At 38.9% G+C, this 17,892-nt stretch overlaps 2 protein-coding genes across 2 annotated transcripts in view; one reads left to right on the forward strand and one right to left on the reverse strand.

The window, feature by feature from the left end:
- Positions 1-5,831, forward strand: part of lama2 (laminin, alpha 2) — a 196,063-nt gene extending 190,232 nt beyond the window's left edge. The window contains exons 47-54 of the mRNA XM_046061408.1: positions 1,324-1,367; positions 1,523-1,603; positions 1,815-1,892; positions 2,211-2,289; positions 2,470-2,598; positions 3,291-3,421; positions 4,072-4,291; positions 4,419-5,831. Of these exons, the coding sequence (XP_045917364.1) occupies positions 1,324-1,367; positions 1,523-1,603; positions 1,815-1,892; positions 2,211-2,289; positions 2,470-2,598; positions 3,291-3,421; positions 4,072-4,291; positions 4,419-4,579 (923 nt within the window). The 3' untranslated portion in view covers positions 4,580-5,831. The remainder of the gene's footprint in view (positions 1-1,323; positions 1,368-1,522; positions 1,604-1,814; positions 1,893-2,210; positions 2,290-2,469; positions 2,599-3,290; positions 3,422-4,071; positions 4,292-4,418) is intronic.
- Positions 5,832-6,100: 269 nt separating this feature from the next.
- The window catches only part of rgs6 (regulator of G protein signaling 6), a 32,129-nt gene continuing 20,337 nt past the window's right edge, over positions 6,101-17,892 (reverse strand). Inside the window, exons 12-17 of the mRNA XM_046060067.1 lie at positions 15,602-15,712; positions 14,599-14,724; positions 12,436-12,622; positions 8,931-9,020; positions 8,611-8,664; positions 6,101-7,693 (exon numbers count right to left, since the gene is read on the reverse strand). Of these exons, the coding sequence (XP_045916023.1) occupies positions 7,643-7,693; positions 8,611-8,664; positions 8,931-9,020; positions 12,436-12,622; positions 14,599-14,724; positions 15,602-15,712 (619 nt within the window). The 3' untranslated portion in view covers positions 6,101-7,642. The remainder of the gene's footprint in view (positions 7,694-8,610; positions 8,665-8,930; positions 9,021-12,435; positions 12,623-14,598; positions 14,725-15,601; positions 15,713-17,892) is intronic.

Raw genomic sequence — 17,892 nt, forward strand, 5'->3', positions numbered from 1 at the left:
TTTAGAATTGACTTTAAAATTCTATTGATCACTTTTAAAGCTCTTCATGGCCTCTCGCCTTGTTATATTTCTGACCTTTTAGTCCCATACGCACCAGCACGTACCTTGAGATCCTCGGGCAGAGGTCTGTTGTCTGTTCCAGAGTCTCGACTGAAAACTAAAGGGGACAGAGCGTTTGCTGTCAGGGCCCCGAGGCTCTGGAACAGCCTGCCCGAGGAAATCAGGTCAGCTGAGTCAGTGAACTCTTTTAAGTCCCTTCTTAAAACATACTTTTATAGGAGAGCTTTTCCCGATCTTATTTGACTTTATTTTATCCCTTTTATTTTATTGTATTTTACTAATTTTATATTAAATTTTCATGCTCTTATCTTTTTTTGTATTATTCTTTACACTTGTTAAAGCACTTTGTAACTTGTTTTTGAAAAGTGCTCTACAAATAAGGATTATTATTATTATTATTACAGACGCCAACGCATGCGCAGAGTGCAGATTACGTCAGCAATTACGTCTAATAGTTTGTGCTATACGCTCCCACGTCTGCTTCTTGCCCCGTGCTGTGACACCCGGCCCGAATTTTCCTGTTAGATTGGCCTTGTGTTCATCCACTAACTGGGTTAACAGTAAAGACTGCTCCTCTGTCCAGTTGGGCTTTCTCGCCCTTCTTGGTTTTGATTCCATGTTTGATACATTAAAACCATCACTTAAATAGACAGGCCAGCAATCAATTTTTATCATTCTAAGCCAATCATATACCTTATAGGAAATTAACAGCATGGTAAATAAAAAACAGGATCTAAATACACATATATAATGTGTGTGTGTTTGTGTGTGAGAATCATCAGAAATATTATCAGAAATAGGAAATATTACGCATGTAATTTCCAAAGTGAAGGCTTAGAATAGAACCACCACCATAGAAATCACTCTTTTTTTCCTTCTTGGACAACCAACCAATCACATTCTTCAAAAGATTGTGTCATACATAGCAACGGGGTCAACCCCGCCTCCTCACTAAGATGAAAGTTTTTGTCTTTTCCTTGCTCAGAGTTGCTCTCAGATCAGTCCCTGAACGCTCCTAAGCTAAGACTCCTACGTAAAAGTTTTTAAGCTAAATTAAGAGTTTTCTGAAAGGATTCCTAGAATCTTTATGAATACGGGCCATGGTGTTTATTAGAAAGTTAACAGTTTTAATTTACTGATATTTTTAGAGGTTCAATGGCAATTCGGGTCTTCGCTTTTATATGTGGCAGTCTGTTTTAGACATAAAGCTGCTGTAATTTCACCATTTCTTAAGCCACAGCTTCCTTGCTTTCTGGAATCCAGAACATTTGGTCCTGGATTTTTCACAGAAAGTTGCACTTTACAGAGTAATTAGCCACTTTGTTACAGTGTTATCTTAATTTCAAGTGACGGTACACAAAGGCAACATTTGTTTGTACATCCAAAACATGTAGTTTCTGATACTGTGAAAGGACAGTACTTCTTTCATTCCTCTCTGCATCTCCTTTATTTTTCCTCTCAGATCCGTGTGAGTCGTAACAAGCAGAGAGGTCTACTTATGGTTGATGGGCGATACAGTAAACAGATGATTAGTCCGAAGAAGGTACATTATTTTTTTTTCTATTGTAATCACTTATTCTCTATGTATCTATGTAACTGCACATACAAGTAAATTACATGGTAGACTAGTAATAAGAACAGTGAAAAATTGAAGACAAATAATCCAGTAATACACCTCAGATTGTATTTGTTGCATTTGTGAATCATGTTTTTAAAAGGATTGTTTTATTAATAATGAATCTTCTTCTTACCAGGCTGACCTGTTAGATGTGGTGGGAGTACTGTATGTTGGTGGATTACCAAAAAACTACACATCCAAGAGAATAGGACCGGTAAAAAAAAACAACAAACAAAGAAAAACTTTTTTTTTTTTAAATTAACAAAAGTAACAAGTCTTTTCATGCTATATTTCTATTTTGTTCTTCAATTCAACTAGTTTCATTCAATTTCTAATGTAACAATCAACTAAGAAGAGTTTATTAAGATGTCCAATGTTAGTCCTCTTCGGACTTGTGGCCTGTTTCCCTGAAAGTGGATATCGGTCGACATGATTTGCAGTTACACCTGAATACTGACATTGGAGGGATTGTTGGTTAATGGTTATGAGTAATTATTTTGTTAGATTGAACCCAAATGTTCTTTGTTCCCAGATTCTCTACAGTATCAATGGATGTATCCGTAACTTTAAGATGGTGGGAGGCCCTGTAAGCACCAAGGCAGCTGCCACAGGTAATGAATTTGTACTGTATGTATGACTGTACATATGTTACAAGTTACACACTCAATGAAACCATCAATAATTGGGTTAGGATTGTCACTTGTTTCTTAAATATTTAATAACACTATAAAGTAGGCATTTAGATTTTTCCCTCCAATTATTTAACCCCTCTCCTCCTCCTCTTTGCCTAGGTCGCTCTGAAGTCATTGAGGACTTTAAATTGAATATGGCCACGCCCACTTCTAGTCACATGGTAGGGAGATGCTTTGTTGCTACTGAGACAGGCACCTATTTTGACGGCACTGGCTTCCTGAAAGCAGGTGAGACCAGACACGGACAAGCCACTTGCATGCTTGTGAAATGTAAACATTAGTTGTGAAATCTTGTTTGCCTAATATGGGGTTAGTTACTGTATGTAGTTGTGAGTGTCTAGCAACAACCTAACAGTGACCTAGAAACCATCTAGTGTAACCCCAGCAACAGTCTAGTTTAATTCAGGAAGAAAATATTACACATAATACAGCATCACAGCACACAAAATTGTGAGTAGCTACTAAGGAATGACCTGATAACTAATGAATCGTTAATAAGTAGTTAGTCAATAACTCCTGAATGGAGGACTGAATAGAGTTTTTGTACTAAGTAATCCCTTATTACTTCATGATTTTGACAAGTCGCTATGGAGTTTTTAAATTCACGTGACGAGTAAAAACTATGCAGCTATTTGTCTTTATCATGAAGGAATCAGGGATTACTTAGTATGATGCGTTAATCAGAAATGACTCAAAGTGGTCAGTATGTTGATTCACAGATATTAAGTAATCATTACCTGATTTCATTAATAGTGTATCTCCCAGTAAGTTCTCTAGTGAATGATCATAGTCCTCCATCTGAGTAATCAGATTGTTCCTGATTTGTTCCTTAGTAACTACTCACACCTCTGTGTACCGTGTTGTAAAGTGTTACCAAATTTTCTTCAGAAACTTGAATACCAATCTCTCCCTCTCTCTAGTCTCTTCTTACAGGGTGGGTCTAGATGTGTCAATTGCATTAGAGTTCAGAACCAGCAAAACCAATGGAGTGCTTTTTGCCATAAGTAACCAAGCCAACGATGGACTCGGACTGGAGATTGTCCAGGGCAAGGTACATACCTAAGTTCAATACCACACAATATTGAGGCCTAAAGACTGGAAACAGGGAAACCGTTAGCCTGGCTCTGTTCAACCACAACAAAGTTTGCTTACCAGCACCCCACTTAACACATTATATCTTGTTTGTTTAATCCTTACAAAAATCACATGTAAACCACCATGTAAAAAACAACAACTTGGCATTTTACCAGGGTTTATGTTGTTAGGTGTTGCCAGGAAACCAGCAGAAGATGTGGCACATAATCCTTCCTAAAACGGCAAATTGTCATTTTTGCACTTGAGGTTTTGGACGGATTAAACAAAGGGATACAGAATAACATGTTGATTAGTGAGCTTTAGAGGTGCGGGTAAGCTGATTTAGTTATGGCTGAACAGAGCCAGGCTAGCTACATTTATCCATTCTTTGTGCTAAGCTAACAGACAGTTGTGAGTGGTACTGTATTGATCTTCTCATCTAACTCTCCGCCAGAAAATTATTCCGTATTCCGTATAATGTATTTTAAACTTTTATGATGCAGATTGCAGATAGTATATGCAGTATTTAGATACAATGAGAAAAATACAGATACAAATCTAAATGGATACCTATAGACTGATGAATGCAATAAAGCTGAATTTGAAGAATTTATTTCCTTTCCATAGCTGCTCTTCCACGTTGACAACGGAGCTGGACGAATCACAGCCGAGCACATGCCTGAGGGCGAGGGCTTCTGCGATGGCCAGTGGCACTCTATCACTGCCAACAAGCTTCGCCACAGGGTGGAGCTGGTGGTCGACGGGAAGGAGAGCCAAGCAGAGAGCCCTAACGCACGCTCCAACACATGTGACACCAATGACCCCATCTATGTCGGGGGATATCCTGGTATGACTACCTTCTGAACACATGAAATAATACTTGCGCATACATAGAAATATGTATACGTTGTACCTTACTGCACAAACAGAAACACACTGTGTGGTGACATGTCTCTGTTTTATTACCCTCTTAGATGGAGTTCGTCAGGCAGCGCTCTCTACCAGCACATCTTTCAGAGGTTGTTTGAGGAACCTGAAGATCACCAAGGCTTCAAAGACCATGGATGTGCAGTTCAACAAGGCTCTAGAGATCAAAGGAGTCCAGCCTCTCTCCTGTCCTGCTGTAGCTGCTTAACCGGTACCTTAGAGCATCCACTTTGTTTCCTCTAATACAGTACTTCTTCAAGGAGCTACACAGGGCACCATGTTTATAGATAATGTAAATTCATCCCGTCTATTGAAATAAATGTTGCTGCCAGGTGGTCACGGACTAGTGTATAACACACTATCCAGAGAAGACACATGGGAACATCTGTGTTTGGGGCAACCAGCATGCAAAGCTACCTGGTGCCGTTTTCAAAGTGTAAGAATCAAAAAAACACCCTCAAAATCTCAGTTCACCGTCACATTTTCAGTACGAGACCCTGACTTTATGTACAGTGTAAGGCTCTGACCAATAAATCTACAATTGGTATAAACTGAGGTCTCAACATGTTTTAAAGTGCATTTCATAGTTTGTCTACCAAGTTTACATGAAAGAAGGTGTTAAGATCTGTGCTGTGGTTACAGGTGCTCACAGTCCTAAAGCTAATTATATTTTGGAATATGTGATTATTAAATTAACTTTTTTTTCCCCCCATTGAAGTCCCTCTTGCAGAGGTAGAACGGAGTATGTTGAGTCTTTCAATTATATTTGTTACACAAACTTCTCTGGATAAGATTCAAAAACTACAATTTATTTCTTTGTTTGAATTTCCTACATTTGTCCTTCATAAACCTTGTTCCCAGAGAACTGTTTGAGAAAGCCTGACTCACTTATCCACTGATGTTCACTTTCTTCATAAAAGAATAGTTAACACAAAAATGAACATTGTATAGTCATTACATTCTCACCCTCTAAATCATAAATAAGAGTACATTTTTCAGCCCTCTGTACTTTAGAGTTCTTAAAATGACAAACCAGTTTACACCAACAGTTCTAAAGCCAGAAGAAACTCTGTTCCAAGTGTCAAGTATTTATTTCATTACCTAATTATCTAAGCAATTACATGGAGAGCCTACTTAATTAATAACCCAATAACATGAATACAAGGAAATTTTTTGTCGATTGTTTTCCATAAAGTTAAATACAGTAGAAACTCTGCGTGTTGATAATACTACTACTAAAATGTTAAATTTTTGGGTGCATTATTCCTTTAACATTCAACACTTTATTAGGGGAAAATCTCATACACAAGCTGATTCTTGTATAACTTTTCAGTAATATAGAGATATCAAATTGAAGGTACAAGGTTTCTGCAGGACACTAATGACACTGTATGTTCTGCATGGTGTGGCTGAAAATACTTCTGCAGCTGTTTCTGAAATATATTCTTGATAGCATCACACCGATTGTCCTGTCCTTCTTTAAACTGAAGAATATTATGATTAAACAAATTATGTTGAAATGCATTTTCAGAAATAAGGAGAAATATTTAAACTGTCATGACACCATTCCTGAAATTTTTATTGAATAAAATGTTTGTTTTAGATTGTCTTTTTCAAGTCTTAGACAGTGTTACATTTTTGGGATATGGGTGATAATTTTAAGAATTAACTTAAAGTACTATGCTGTTATCAAAGTTAGTGGGATTATTTCTAAATGCTTGCCATTCTGATTTTATATATTTTTTTTTTTTATTCTGTAAACTGTGTCCAAGTTAGCGAGAGATGAGAATTAATCTTGAGACATTTACCAGCACTTACTTTCCAAATGCACTAGAGGGCGGTATGTGAATACAAAGAGCCAAGATGTACCTATTCTTCATTACCCCAGGTATGTTCTGGAAACTTGAATATTTCCCCAATTCATGGAATATAAAGGTGGATTTCTTTGCAGCTCCTGGAGGAATTAACGGACACATATGAAATAATGGGCCAAATCCCTCTCTTCATTGTGCATTACTCTTTTATTATCGTGGTCCTCTTTACATAAGGTGAAGAATGGTTAGAGGTCGGCCCACTAAACCTTGTTGTGGCCGCCTATAGTGGAATGTTCAGAAGAAAAGAATAAAGCCTGACATTATATCAAATCACTTATTTAAAGTCATACACCTGTCTCTGATAAATGCTCAATCTGTCCTTAACTTTTTTGTCACAAGGCTTTGTTGAGAAATGCTTGTTAAAAACAATTACAGTGGCAGTGGTAACATATGAAATTTTAATTTCTTCTCTTATATCATGTGGGAAATTCTAAGAAATAACCAGAACTGTGCTTTTTGTTATCTGTTGATGACTACTGCAGGTGAAAACACTCTGTCTTATCTGCCCTATAGGTGCCAGATATAATATAATAATAATAATAATAATAAAATAAGAATTTTCCTGTTACCTGTTTTGCAGGAACGGCCTACTGAAACCACAGCAGGTCACAGTGTTTAGAGGAGAAATTATACAAGTTGTCACTGGTAGTTTTAATCAGTCTGTAATAAGCATAAAACAGAAATAAGTTTATATGATAATTCTAAAATATAAACACACATTGTGACCAACTAAACCACTATTGGACACAGAAGTTTGTGAATCTTGTGTCATCCCACATTAATTGATTGATCAAAAAGCTCTTACTAAAAAGTTGGTGTACCGCTCCACCTGTTCCACCATTAAAGCAGAAAGTCTGACTGCCATCAGTGTGATGATTGAGCAGTTCAAGAGCACGGTCATCCCTCTTTCTTTTATATCATTCTAGTGAATGACGTGAAGATAAAACGGCTAGCTACAGCATTAATCTAAGTCTCATTTTGATGGCATTCAAGCATTCTGTGTTTATATCACTGAAAGTAAAGCATAAGCATCTTCAGCTACCATAGAAACATGAGTGTAGATACAGAAAAACAAGACAAACAAGAAAGCCTGGCGTGGTGCAGGCTTTTGAGTAGAAACCCCCTAAGAAGAGTAGCATTGTTTGTCATCTACACTGTGACAGCACTGTCCTGGATTCAGGTCTGGTGACTTATTGCATGATGTCGGTCTTCTTGAACTGATCTGAGGTGATTTTCAAACGTGGTTGCAGTCCAGTCCAGCAGTCTAGGCTCGTTGGTGGCGCCCTCACCCGCCTTCCACAGCCACACCCAAATACCCCAGGGTCCTTTTCCACCTGCTCGCCAAGGGTAAGCAGCTCTTCTGGGTATGGTTCCTCCTACTCTTAATCCAGGCCTTGTCAGGACGACTGCATGAGACCGGTCAGTCGTTTGCCCGTCAGTGACTTGCCCTGGTACAAAGTAGAGAGAGCAAGGGAGGTGAGGGTGACGGCCGTCAAAATGTCATCAAGTTAAAAGCTTTCCTGAGGATTTAGAAAAAGCATTGTGGGAGGAAAAGTGAAACTGGTTTGCTAACAAAGATAGCAAAAGTCAAAGTTGTGATGTATGTTTAGTAGACATTAACACATGATTGTCAGTAAATGAACAACAAAATCAGTGATGTGACAAGGAAATGTCATTGTGGACTACAAGACTTGCATAACATTTATTAATTGATTGATTCTTTTCCTACGTGTTCATCATCTACAGAGAAATGAGTTTGGTTTGTGAGAAAGAAATAATAGTGGTCACGCTTCCATGAATCAAGAGAGCAAACAAAACTCCTTACACAGAAGTAGTGTAGAGCACAGGGATGTCTTAATTCCTTCTATTCTGCATCTGCTCTTCAATACTCCTGCAAGCACCTTTTTGTTTATGGTAATAAAGCTGGACAAATTAATTAATGCAATGAAGAACTTGTTCCCCTCAGTCAACTAATCACCAGACCATTCCTTGAAACCAATATTAAGAGAAGGAACATGTCCCCTCAGGGAAGGAGACAGAGTGCATTAGTTTGAATTATCGAGCACTTGCAATAGTTACATTAAAACGTTTGCAAGTACAAATTAAGCTTGTAGCTTTCATGATTATAACAGTGGGCAAAAGTAGCAAAAATAAGCCTGACAAATACTCAGTGACTAATACACTAAGAAAGAATCAGTTTTATAATTTCTGATATAGTAGCTGTAGTAATTAATTCAGTGACTCAGTTTTGCGCACAAAATTCACTGTAATCTGTCTCTTTCTGCTGGGATATGATACAGCAGCAGGGCATACCACAACTCTTCATACTTCAATGAATGCCGTTAAAAGCAGACGGGGCACTCACCACACTGCGAGTGAACTTCTCCAGGGAAGTGCGTCGCCCCTGCTCTGTTTCAGGCTAGAGAGTGAAAGAAAAAAAAAAAAAAGGCAAGGGGGGAAAAGTTCAACATTTCAGTGTTCAAAGCTTTTATACATACACACACACACATATACACACACATATATATATATATAATATACACACACACACACACACACACACATACACACACACACACATACATACATATATATAGACACACACACACACACACACACACACATACATATGCTAGGATGCATGCTAGGAATTGAGCCACGGGATGATGACAGACACACGCTTACTTTCTTCCTTGCCATCAGCAGGTCCTGGTACACATTGGAGCGCAGGAAGCGTGCATAACTGTCACTTTTCATCAGCTTGTAGATATGGTCCTGAATGGAGAGTGTGAGGGTAAGAGGCATAAAGAGAAAGAAGGACACACGGGTGTAAATGTTTGACAGAACAAGGAGGATAAAACATAGTTTTATACTATATGCAAATCTTGCAATCTCAGTCAGAGTAAACTAAACAAGACAGTCACTGGGGGAGAAAAAGATGATTGTGGCAAGTTGCCAACTCACTGACAGGAGAAATCTTTTCTTTTTTAACTCTTCCCTTTTAAGCCTATAACTGGAGAAGGAAATCTGATAGACACCACCCAACACTTCTTCCCACCAACCTTATCCATCTCCCAGCGAGGCGTATGCTCTAGAAATCACCACACAATATAAACCCATTAGTTGATATTGGTGAAGCGAATAAGAAAGACAAATGGGACAGACAACAGCGTGGGATAGAGTTTATGAAGACACTGACACTGATTACCAGAAGAGATATAAATTAAAAGGGTCATGTATCAATTCTGAATGGCACTTAGACCCTGCAATATGAGAGAAGGTGGGGGGAACTGAGCTTTGTTACTACTGTATACCTGAATTGAGACATCCTGTGCCACAGAAAACCACGTCCAAGTCAGTTTAAAAAAGTACAGTTCCACATTTTGAGAGTTCGCTGAGAACGCTGAGAACACTGATACCGCGCTCATGTTTTTATGGTAATGATTGGAAATACCTGAATAAAAGAGTGGAGAAACAAAATGCAGATGCTTCCGTGCACCAGGGCTCACTAATTTCAACCCAGTTTCCCACCTATGGAAGATTTTGGACAAATGTGTAAGACAATGCTCTCCACCACCATCTCGGTAATATTCCTGTTTGACATAACTTCTTACTAAACCAAATAGTTAAGAAAAAGGTCTGTCCTAAGGCATTCATTAGTTTGTGACACTGATGGGGGGGGGGGGGGGGGGGGGGGGGGGGGGGGGGAGAAAATACTGTATCTCTGAACTTTCACACATGTAGGCTATTGTATGTGATCTCCTTTTGATAACTAATGCAATAAGTAATGTAATATTGTTTCACTTCCATTCACTGAGCCTCCTCTTTGGAGCCTCCATAGGGAGACCCGCCTCACACTTTGAAAACCCCTGCAGTATCTTATATATAAAGAGATGAAGATGATTTGGTTCCTGCTCTCTTGTTCTGCTAATTCTTTTTATTATAAACAATCATAGACATGATTGATCTTTCACTCGTTAGCTAACTAACATCATATTTGGAACAATCCACAATCAACATTTTTCTGGATTTGTTTTAGGTTTTGGAAAGTGAATGTAGGGGCCATGAAAGGACTGTTTCTTTACATGTGGGAGCTTTAATGGGAAAACTACACCTTCCATGATGCTTTGCTCTTCGTGAATTCCAGTGTCATGATAACTTAAGAACTTAAGATAAGAAAAGTGTAAACGTGCAAACTGTCGGACTTTTAAACTAGAGGGACATTGTCTTGAACTGTCGTGAGAGACAACCAGCGTAGACAACGAGCGCAGTTTTTACCGGAGAACTAGAGAGAAAGTGGAGCCGTGGGAGCTAGCCTGCCCACGGGAATTGCATCGCTGCGCGGACATCTACCTACTGCACCTCGCCTTTCTGCTGCATCGTCTACCAGCCGATGGATTCTTGGGAACTGTCGGAGTGACGGAGCCGCGTGAGTAAGGGGAGACTTTTATTAACATTGAACTGTACTACCAGGGAGTTAAAGGATTACTCTTTCATATGTGCACCACCGTATGGGCCCCAACATTTACAAATCCAAGCGCTTGGTAATAATTTGAACATTTTAAAGTCGAACTGTGATGGTACAGATGTGTGTACTGGGGACTTTATTATACTAGAGTGGTACCTTTTGTTACTGATACCTTTACAGATTACATTTATTTTCATTCAGTTCTCTCTCACACACACACACACACACACACAGGTTAATATTTTTTCTATTCCATCCTAAGAGAAACCAAACAGGAAAGTGTTATTTTGAAGAGTCAATTTATTAAGGGTTCATTGTAAGGTTTAAAATTTGAACTTAAAACTTTAGTGGTTTGGGTTGATTAAAAAAAAAAAAATAAATAAAAAAATGGAAAAAGGAAACCCTTGGGTTTGAGAGTACCAGGAGAATATAAATAAATGTTTTTTCCTTTTTTTCATACTATATATTGTTGTTCATATTTGACTTTCTTATAAATACTTACCATTATTCTGGGGAACTTCAGTACAGTTCTTAAGGTGAGCTTAGTAGTTCCACAGTGGAGGCACCACGCTATTATTGTTCTTACACACGTTGTTTATTTGTTGTCTATGCCTACTTATCCTGCCTGAAGTCACTGTGATACTAAGGTACACCTTAGGTCTTGTTTGATCAGCTCTACGGGTGTCAACAAAGGGTTAAATGAATAAATTCTACTTCTCCTTTCAACCTCTCTGGGTAGAGACTGTAACAATTAAAAGTGCCCCAGGAACAGCTTTGACCATGTCTTGGAAAAATACAACAAAAAAAAAGCTAGAAAACGACTCATTTTGCGTTAGATTCAATGGAGCGCAGCCATGAAAGTGGTCTGCCGCGTGTTCTGCTACTTTTTGTGCGTGCCCTGTATAACCAGGTGAATATGCACTATATGATGTATGCAGATTACGACAGGATAAGTGTGTATAGCTAAAGAATAGATGGATATTGTGTGAGGACACTTGGGTGGCTGGTACAGTATGAAGGCAATTGCTTGATTATGGATGAGACTGTTGTTGTAAGCTCAGATTTGTGAATGGATGCCTGTTACTACCTCCCTTTCTCTATTCAACTTATTCCATCTCTCTCTTAGATTTCGAACAAGTTAAATGGAACAAGTGTGCGGAGGTTGTATTCAGTGTATTCTGTACATTAAAAGGCAGCAGGTGTTTTATTTATTTTCATTATTGAATTTCAGTTTAGACAGGTTAACCTTTCAGCTGACAGGTGGGAATGAGGAGGTTTGGTTCTTGCATCGCCAAGAGAGATTCTGCATGGCGTTTTAAGTACAGGGATTATTTTTTGCTCTCTTTTTTGAATGTAATATATAAATGCATGTCAGTTGTAGATATTGTTATGTCTGTGTGTGGGCGAGGGATTTAATAAGGTTTTAAAGGGATTTTAGTCTACTTTTTCCTCCATTTTACTGTGAAATGTTTCATTAAAACTGGGATTTCCCATAGGCTTTATAGTGGGGTCCACAGCAAAATGAGGAATACTTTAATATCATTGTTATTGCACTATAGAGGCCTGTATGACAACATTTGATTGGTTTGATGACTGAGTTCCAAAGGTAGTTTTGGGTATTAATAAATTGTTAAAAAGGAGGTGGAAAAACATCTACCAATGGGATAAATTTAACTCATATTATCATTCCTTCCCCCTTCATGTGTGTTGTGTTTGTCTAACCTGTGCGTCCTCATAGCTGTATCGTCCAGGGTCTTTCAGGTTCTGGCTCGTGCGTTCGTAGCTGTGAGAGTCAAGGTTGATGGCGCTGGGTGCTCCCTCCGCCAGGAATTCGGCCCAAATTTCTTCAGCCCTCTGTGCCACGTCCTGCTGGGGAATCCTTTTCAGGTCCTGTACCGCCAACCAGAACCTGCAAAACAAATCAAATTCAGGTCAGACAATTATTTGTCAATACAGCCTGCCAAACAAAGCACAGAATATGTTTGTCTGTAGTAACATTCTGCATCTGTGAGAGATTGAGTAATTTTACATAACAGAATTGAGTAAAAATCACATTTTGGTTTAAACAATTAACCAAAAATCTGACAGTAGGGTAGGATGATTTCACTTGCACTGAAAATAAAAAATGGTATGGTAATGTAAGTGATGGCCGTGTCCTCAAAATGTCTAAAACAATCAAAACTTTATTATAAGTGATATTATCTTGCTATCTGTAGTTAACCTGTGGTAAACTGTATTTAAAAAGAATTTTAACACTCTTGTGCACATCAGTGCACTACAAAACATGTAAAAGTAAATGGAAGGGAGAGGAACACAACACTTGCATTTGAATCTGCAATGCTGCAAGACAGTTTAAAAAGATACCAGCCGTATATTGATCTGTGGACTGGATCAGCAGTATAGAGAGAAACACCTCTGGGGTCAGCTTCTCTCTCTCTCTCTCTCTGCCAGTCGCTCCCTCTGCTGTGCTCTTCCAAAAGTTCCCTCATAAAAGCAATTAAAAAGGTCCAGAAAAGGGAAACACGAGTTGAGGGAAAGAGAGAGAGGGGGGCGAGGACACTGGTGGGATAGCTGAGAGGCGAGTGTTGATAAGGGTTTATGCTCACTCTCTCATATTTTATGTGTCTTATCTCCCTCAGTAGCTCAGAGGTATTAACAACCTCCATGTTATCTCACAGTTCATTCCCAGACTATACGATTCCTAATACTGTAGGTCTCTCTCTCCAAACAAGTTCTCTCTCTGGCTTTTGAGATGCTCACTCTCCCTCTCACTCAAACACTCAATTGCTGCTCTGCTGCATAAAGACCTAAACACGAGGTAGTCCATTAAGCTGTATGTCTAAATGAAAGATGAATTTAATATTTGTACTATGAATCAAACAATAATTCTGTGAAATCAGCACCCTCATTAAATGACAAAAAAACCACATACATTAGTACAGATACAAGCACACACGGGATATGGGTGATTAGCCTTACTGTTTGCTACCTGTATGTTATCTTTGGACAATGGGGAGCCTGGATGTGTATGAATGTGTGTGTGTGAGTATGTTTTGGGGGTTTATCTCACATGGAGGAGCAGCTGTAAAATGAAAAGGGATGGTGAAAGGATAAACGGATGGATGACAGGAGGATACATCTGAGACAAACCCCAATGCGATTTTGCAAAATTGACTGCCCATACAGAAGTGTCATTTAGCCATCTCGCTGGCTACATGACACTAGCAACACAAGGATATTAGAGAGAATATTAGCCAATAAATGCTTTGTGCTTCATTAACTAGAAATGCACAGTATGTTATAGATTTGACTGGAAGTGGGGGGAAGCTAGCTTGGCCCTGTCTAAGTTAAAAATTAGCTTCTCCAAAACTTACTAAATATCTTCTTTGCTAAGCCATAAAAAGAAATGTAAAACTATTTGTGGTTTTACTAGAAGCATGATTTACTAGAAGCATCATTTACAGCATGATAGAAGCTGTAGTGGTGTTGGTAGGCGTATAATTAGCCTTTGGAGAGAGCCAGGCTAGGTGTTTCCCCCTGCTTGCATTCTTTATGCTAAGCTTCTCCTACTCCTTTTTTACGCTGAAGTTTTGTGTGACATTTAGATTTCTGTGAGGGGCGCTCTTTTCTTTGTTTGTTCAAGGCACAGATCTCCAGTACCTCACAAACAACTGGGAACTGGAAAATCTTTCACTTGATTTGTTTCTTCCCATGTTTACAGCGTGCAAATGGGTTAAAATAGTAGGTTGGAACAAAAGGGATGCCAACGAGAAATCTGTGTTTTCTGTCTATTTTCAGAGCAATGAAATAACTTTTGAATAACTGTTATACTCTCCTCACAATGTCACAAATGCAACAAAAGTTTAAAAAGTCTTGAGTTCTCACCGCAGGTTTTCTGAGCTGAACTCTGACTCCAGAAACTTGAAGAAGAGCTCCTGTCCTGCGGGGTCCTTCAGGGCCTCCTCCAGAGAGAAACCCCACTTCTTCACCCTTTGTTGACTGGGCTCCTTACTAAGCGAGATGAGAGAATGGAGGAGTAGCGTAAAAATCTACCCAAAGCTTCTGCAGGGATGAGAAATGCTCAGACTGGGGAGAGCTGACAGATGAATACAGGGGAAGGGATAACACTTTTTAAAACCTAAAATTTGATTGGACTCAGACATCTTAAAAAGGCTGATGTGATATTAGCGTCTGGATAGCTGCGCATTGTGACAACAGTCATCTGAAAATCCAATCATTTTAATCTCTGCAGGGAATATATTTTCTCCTGTGGTGCAATTAATCAATTCAGCTGAATTTAAGCTACATTAGGCATAATGATTTTAAGTCTGCTCAAATTAATTCCTGCATAATTCCAGGATTGCAGAACTAGTCAACTTGGATAACATTTCAGTGTATGATCAATAATTTGACATTGTTTATAACATAAACTCAGGTGGATTATTTGATTTGGATTGATTGATCAAGCTACTTCAAGCTACTACCCTGCACTTTAGCAGATTAAAGATTCAGTAAAAATTATTAAAAAACTATGTTTAGGGTGGACATTTTTTTAGCATGCACCACTCAAGTCTGGAAAATGTCAGTACTCACTGGACAGTTTATATTGTCTTTCCATACATTCATGCATTCTACCCCTGGCACTTACATTACCCACAATGCAACTCCACCGCTGACAGTTCAGTCAGAGATAAATAGCAGCTAATGTAGCCTTGAGGCCCTAGCGTCAGGCAGAAATAAGAAATGGGCTACAGAAGTCTGGTAAGCCCAAATCTTTCTAAATACACACACCCACTCTGACTTTTTTCATTTTCAAACTTGTGGTCTTCAGCCGCCTCAAGTTAAAGTGTCTGTTAAAGTGACACTGCTGTGGTTTCTGGTTTTGTACCTGGCCTCCAGATCCCAGAAGGAGGGATCATCGCTGGTCCATGGGTTGGACGGTTCCGGTGTAGTCAGAAATGGGTCATACTCCATGAACTGCTCAGTGTAGCTTATCAGACTGACACACAAAGATACACACAAACACACACGCACAAACAAGGGACAGAAGAGGTTGAAGGCATAGCTGGTCAAAGTTGAGCAAAAATAATTGTGACTGGAAAGTTTTCAGAAGAAAATTATGAAGAAAGAAATTGTTAAGCAGGAACATCTGTTCTAATCAAAATCACCAAAGCTCAGATGTGAACCTCCTACTTCTCTTTGATAGTCTGAGATAAACATGAACTGAGAGATGCAGTGAAGCAGAAAGTGCATCAATAGCTGGACTCTGAAAATGTTGCTCCTCACAGTTTAAAAAATAACTCAATGTATTATAAAACAATGTGGTTTCTTTCGGACATGTTAGCCACTGTAGAATCCCTCCATTACATACAATATTTACTGTATCTGTCTAGCAGCTATAAAACATTCGACCACTTACAAGCTTTGTAAAAACATTTTTCATAACAACAAATGCGTGTTATGAATCAACTGATTATGCCAAAGCTTCCATCTTCAAGTTGTTTAAAAGAATAGCAAAATGTAAATCTCAACAGTACCTCTATATACTACTGCAAGGTTGTATTGTTCCCTGTGTTTTAAAGTAAAAACCAGGTGGGAGGAGTTCAGTCCAGTTTTGTTTTATATTTAACTAGATTATACCTTCTACAACCCTTTCATTTACACGTTATTAGACTAGAGAATATGAATGCATAAAATGTTGACTCTTATCAGGCGTCAAAAAAAGATTGTGTAACTATTGAGGCATTTTTTGTGTAATAAAAGACACCGAAAGGCCTAATCAGGCCTGTAGAGCTTGTAAACTAACAAACATCCAGTACTATCTTAGAATTGGGTTAAACACTATCAACAATAGGAACTAATAATTCAGTCAACTGAGAAACTCAACACTCGAACACTTTATACTTCTACTCCACTAGAGTTCAGATAGAAAACAGGTTTTACTTTTTACTACATTCAGTTAACAGTTGTAGTTACTGGTTATTTTTCAGTTAAAGATTTTACATTAAAAAGAAAATCATTGGATAATCCTATAAAATACAATGCATTTTCAAAGATTAAACCAGTGGTTTCCTCACCCATTAACCATCTCATGACCACTCAGATTTATCTTGTGACCCTTTGGGGGGGCCCGAACCCTACGTTGAGAACCACTGGACTAAACTGGCTAACTCTATATGAATTAGTAAGTAGCTCCACCTCATTAGTAGCTCCACCTCGAGCAGCTACAACAGACATCCTTTTGACACAATGATGAATCAGTAACAACAATCTAATATCATTCAATAGAGTCATATATAAGTCACAACATACATTTTAATGCAGAAATAGTACTTTTACTTTTGATACTTTAAGTACATTTTACTGACAATACTTAGTAGCAGTAGTACAGTACATTGTTGTATTGGTATATGTACACTGCTCAAAAAAATAAAGGGAACACTAAAATAACACATCCTAGATCTGAATGAATGAAATAATCTAATTAAATACTCCTTTCTTTACATAATTGAATGTGCTGACAACAAAATCACACAAAAATGATCAATAGAAATCAAATTTATCAACCCATGGAGGTCTGGATTTGGAGTCACACTCAAAATCAAAGTGGAAAACCAAACTACAGGCCGATCCAACTTTGATGTAATGTCCTTAAAACAAGTCAAAATGAGGCTCAGGAATGTTTGCAGCCACCCCGTGCATGTTTGACCTCCCTACAACGCCTGGGCATGCTTCTGAAAATGGTCTCCTGAGGGATCTCCTCCCAGACCTGGACTAAAGCATCCGCCAACTCCTGGACAGTCTGTGGTGCAACGTGGCGTTGGTGGATGGAGCGAGACATGATGTCCCAGATGTGCTCAATTGGATTCAGGTCTGGGGAACGGGCAGGCCGGTCCATAGCATCAATGCCTTCCTCTTGCAGGAACTGCTGACACACTCCAGCCACATGAGGTCTAGCATTATTTTGCATTAGGAGGAACCCAGGGCCAACCGCACCAGCATATGGTCTCACAAGGGGTCTGAGGATCTCATCTCAGTACCTAATGGCAGTCAGGCTACCTCTGGCGAGCACATGGAGGGCTGTGCGGCCCCCCAAAGAAATGCCACCCCACACCATTACTGACCCACCGCCAAACCGGTCATGCTGGAGGATGTTGCAGGCAGCAGAACGTTCTCCAC

The sequence above is a fragment of the Micropterus dolomieu genome, linkage group LG10, assembly GCF_021292245.1.
Source record: "Micropterus dolomieu isolate WLL.071019.BEF.003 ecotype Adirondacks linkage group LG10, ASM2129224v1, whole genome shotgun sequence".
NCBI classification, from domain to species: Eukaryota; Metazoa; Chordata; class Actinopteri; order Centrarchiformes; family Centrarchidae; genus Micropterus; species Micropterus dolomieu.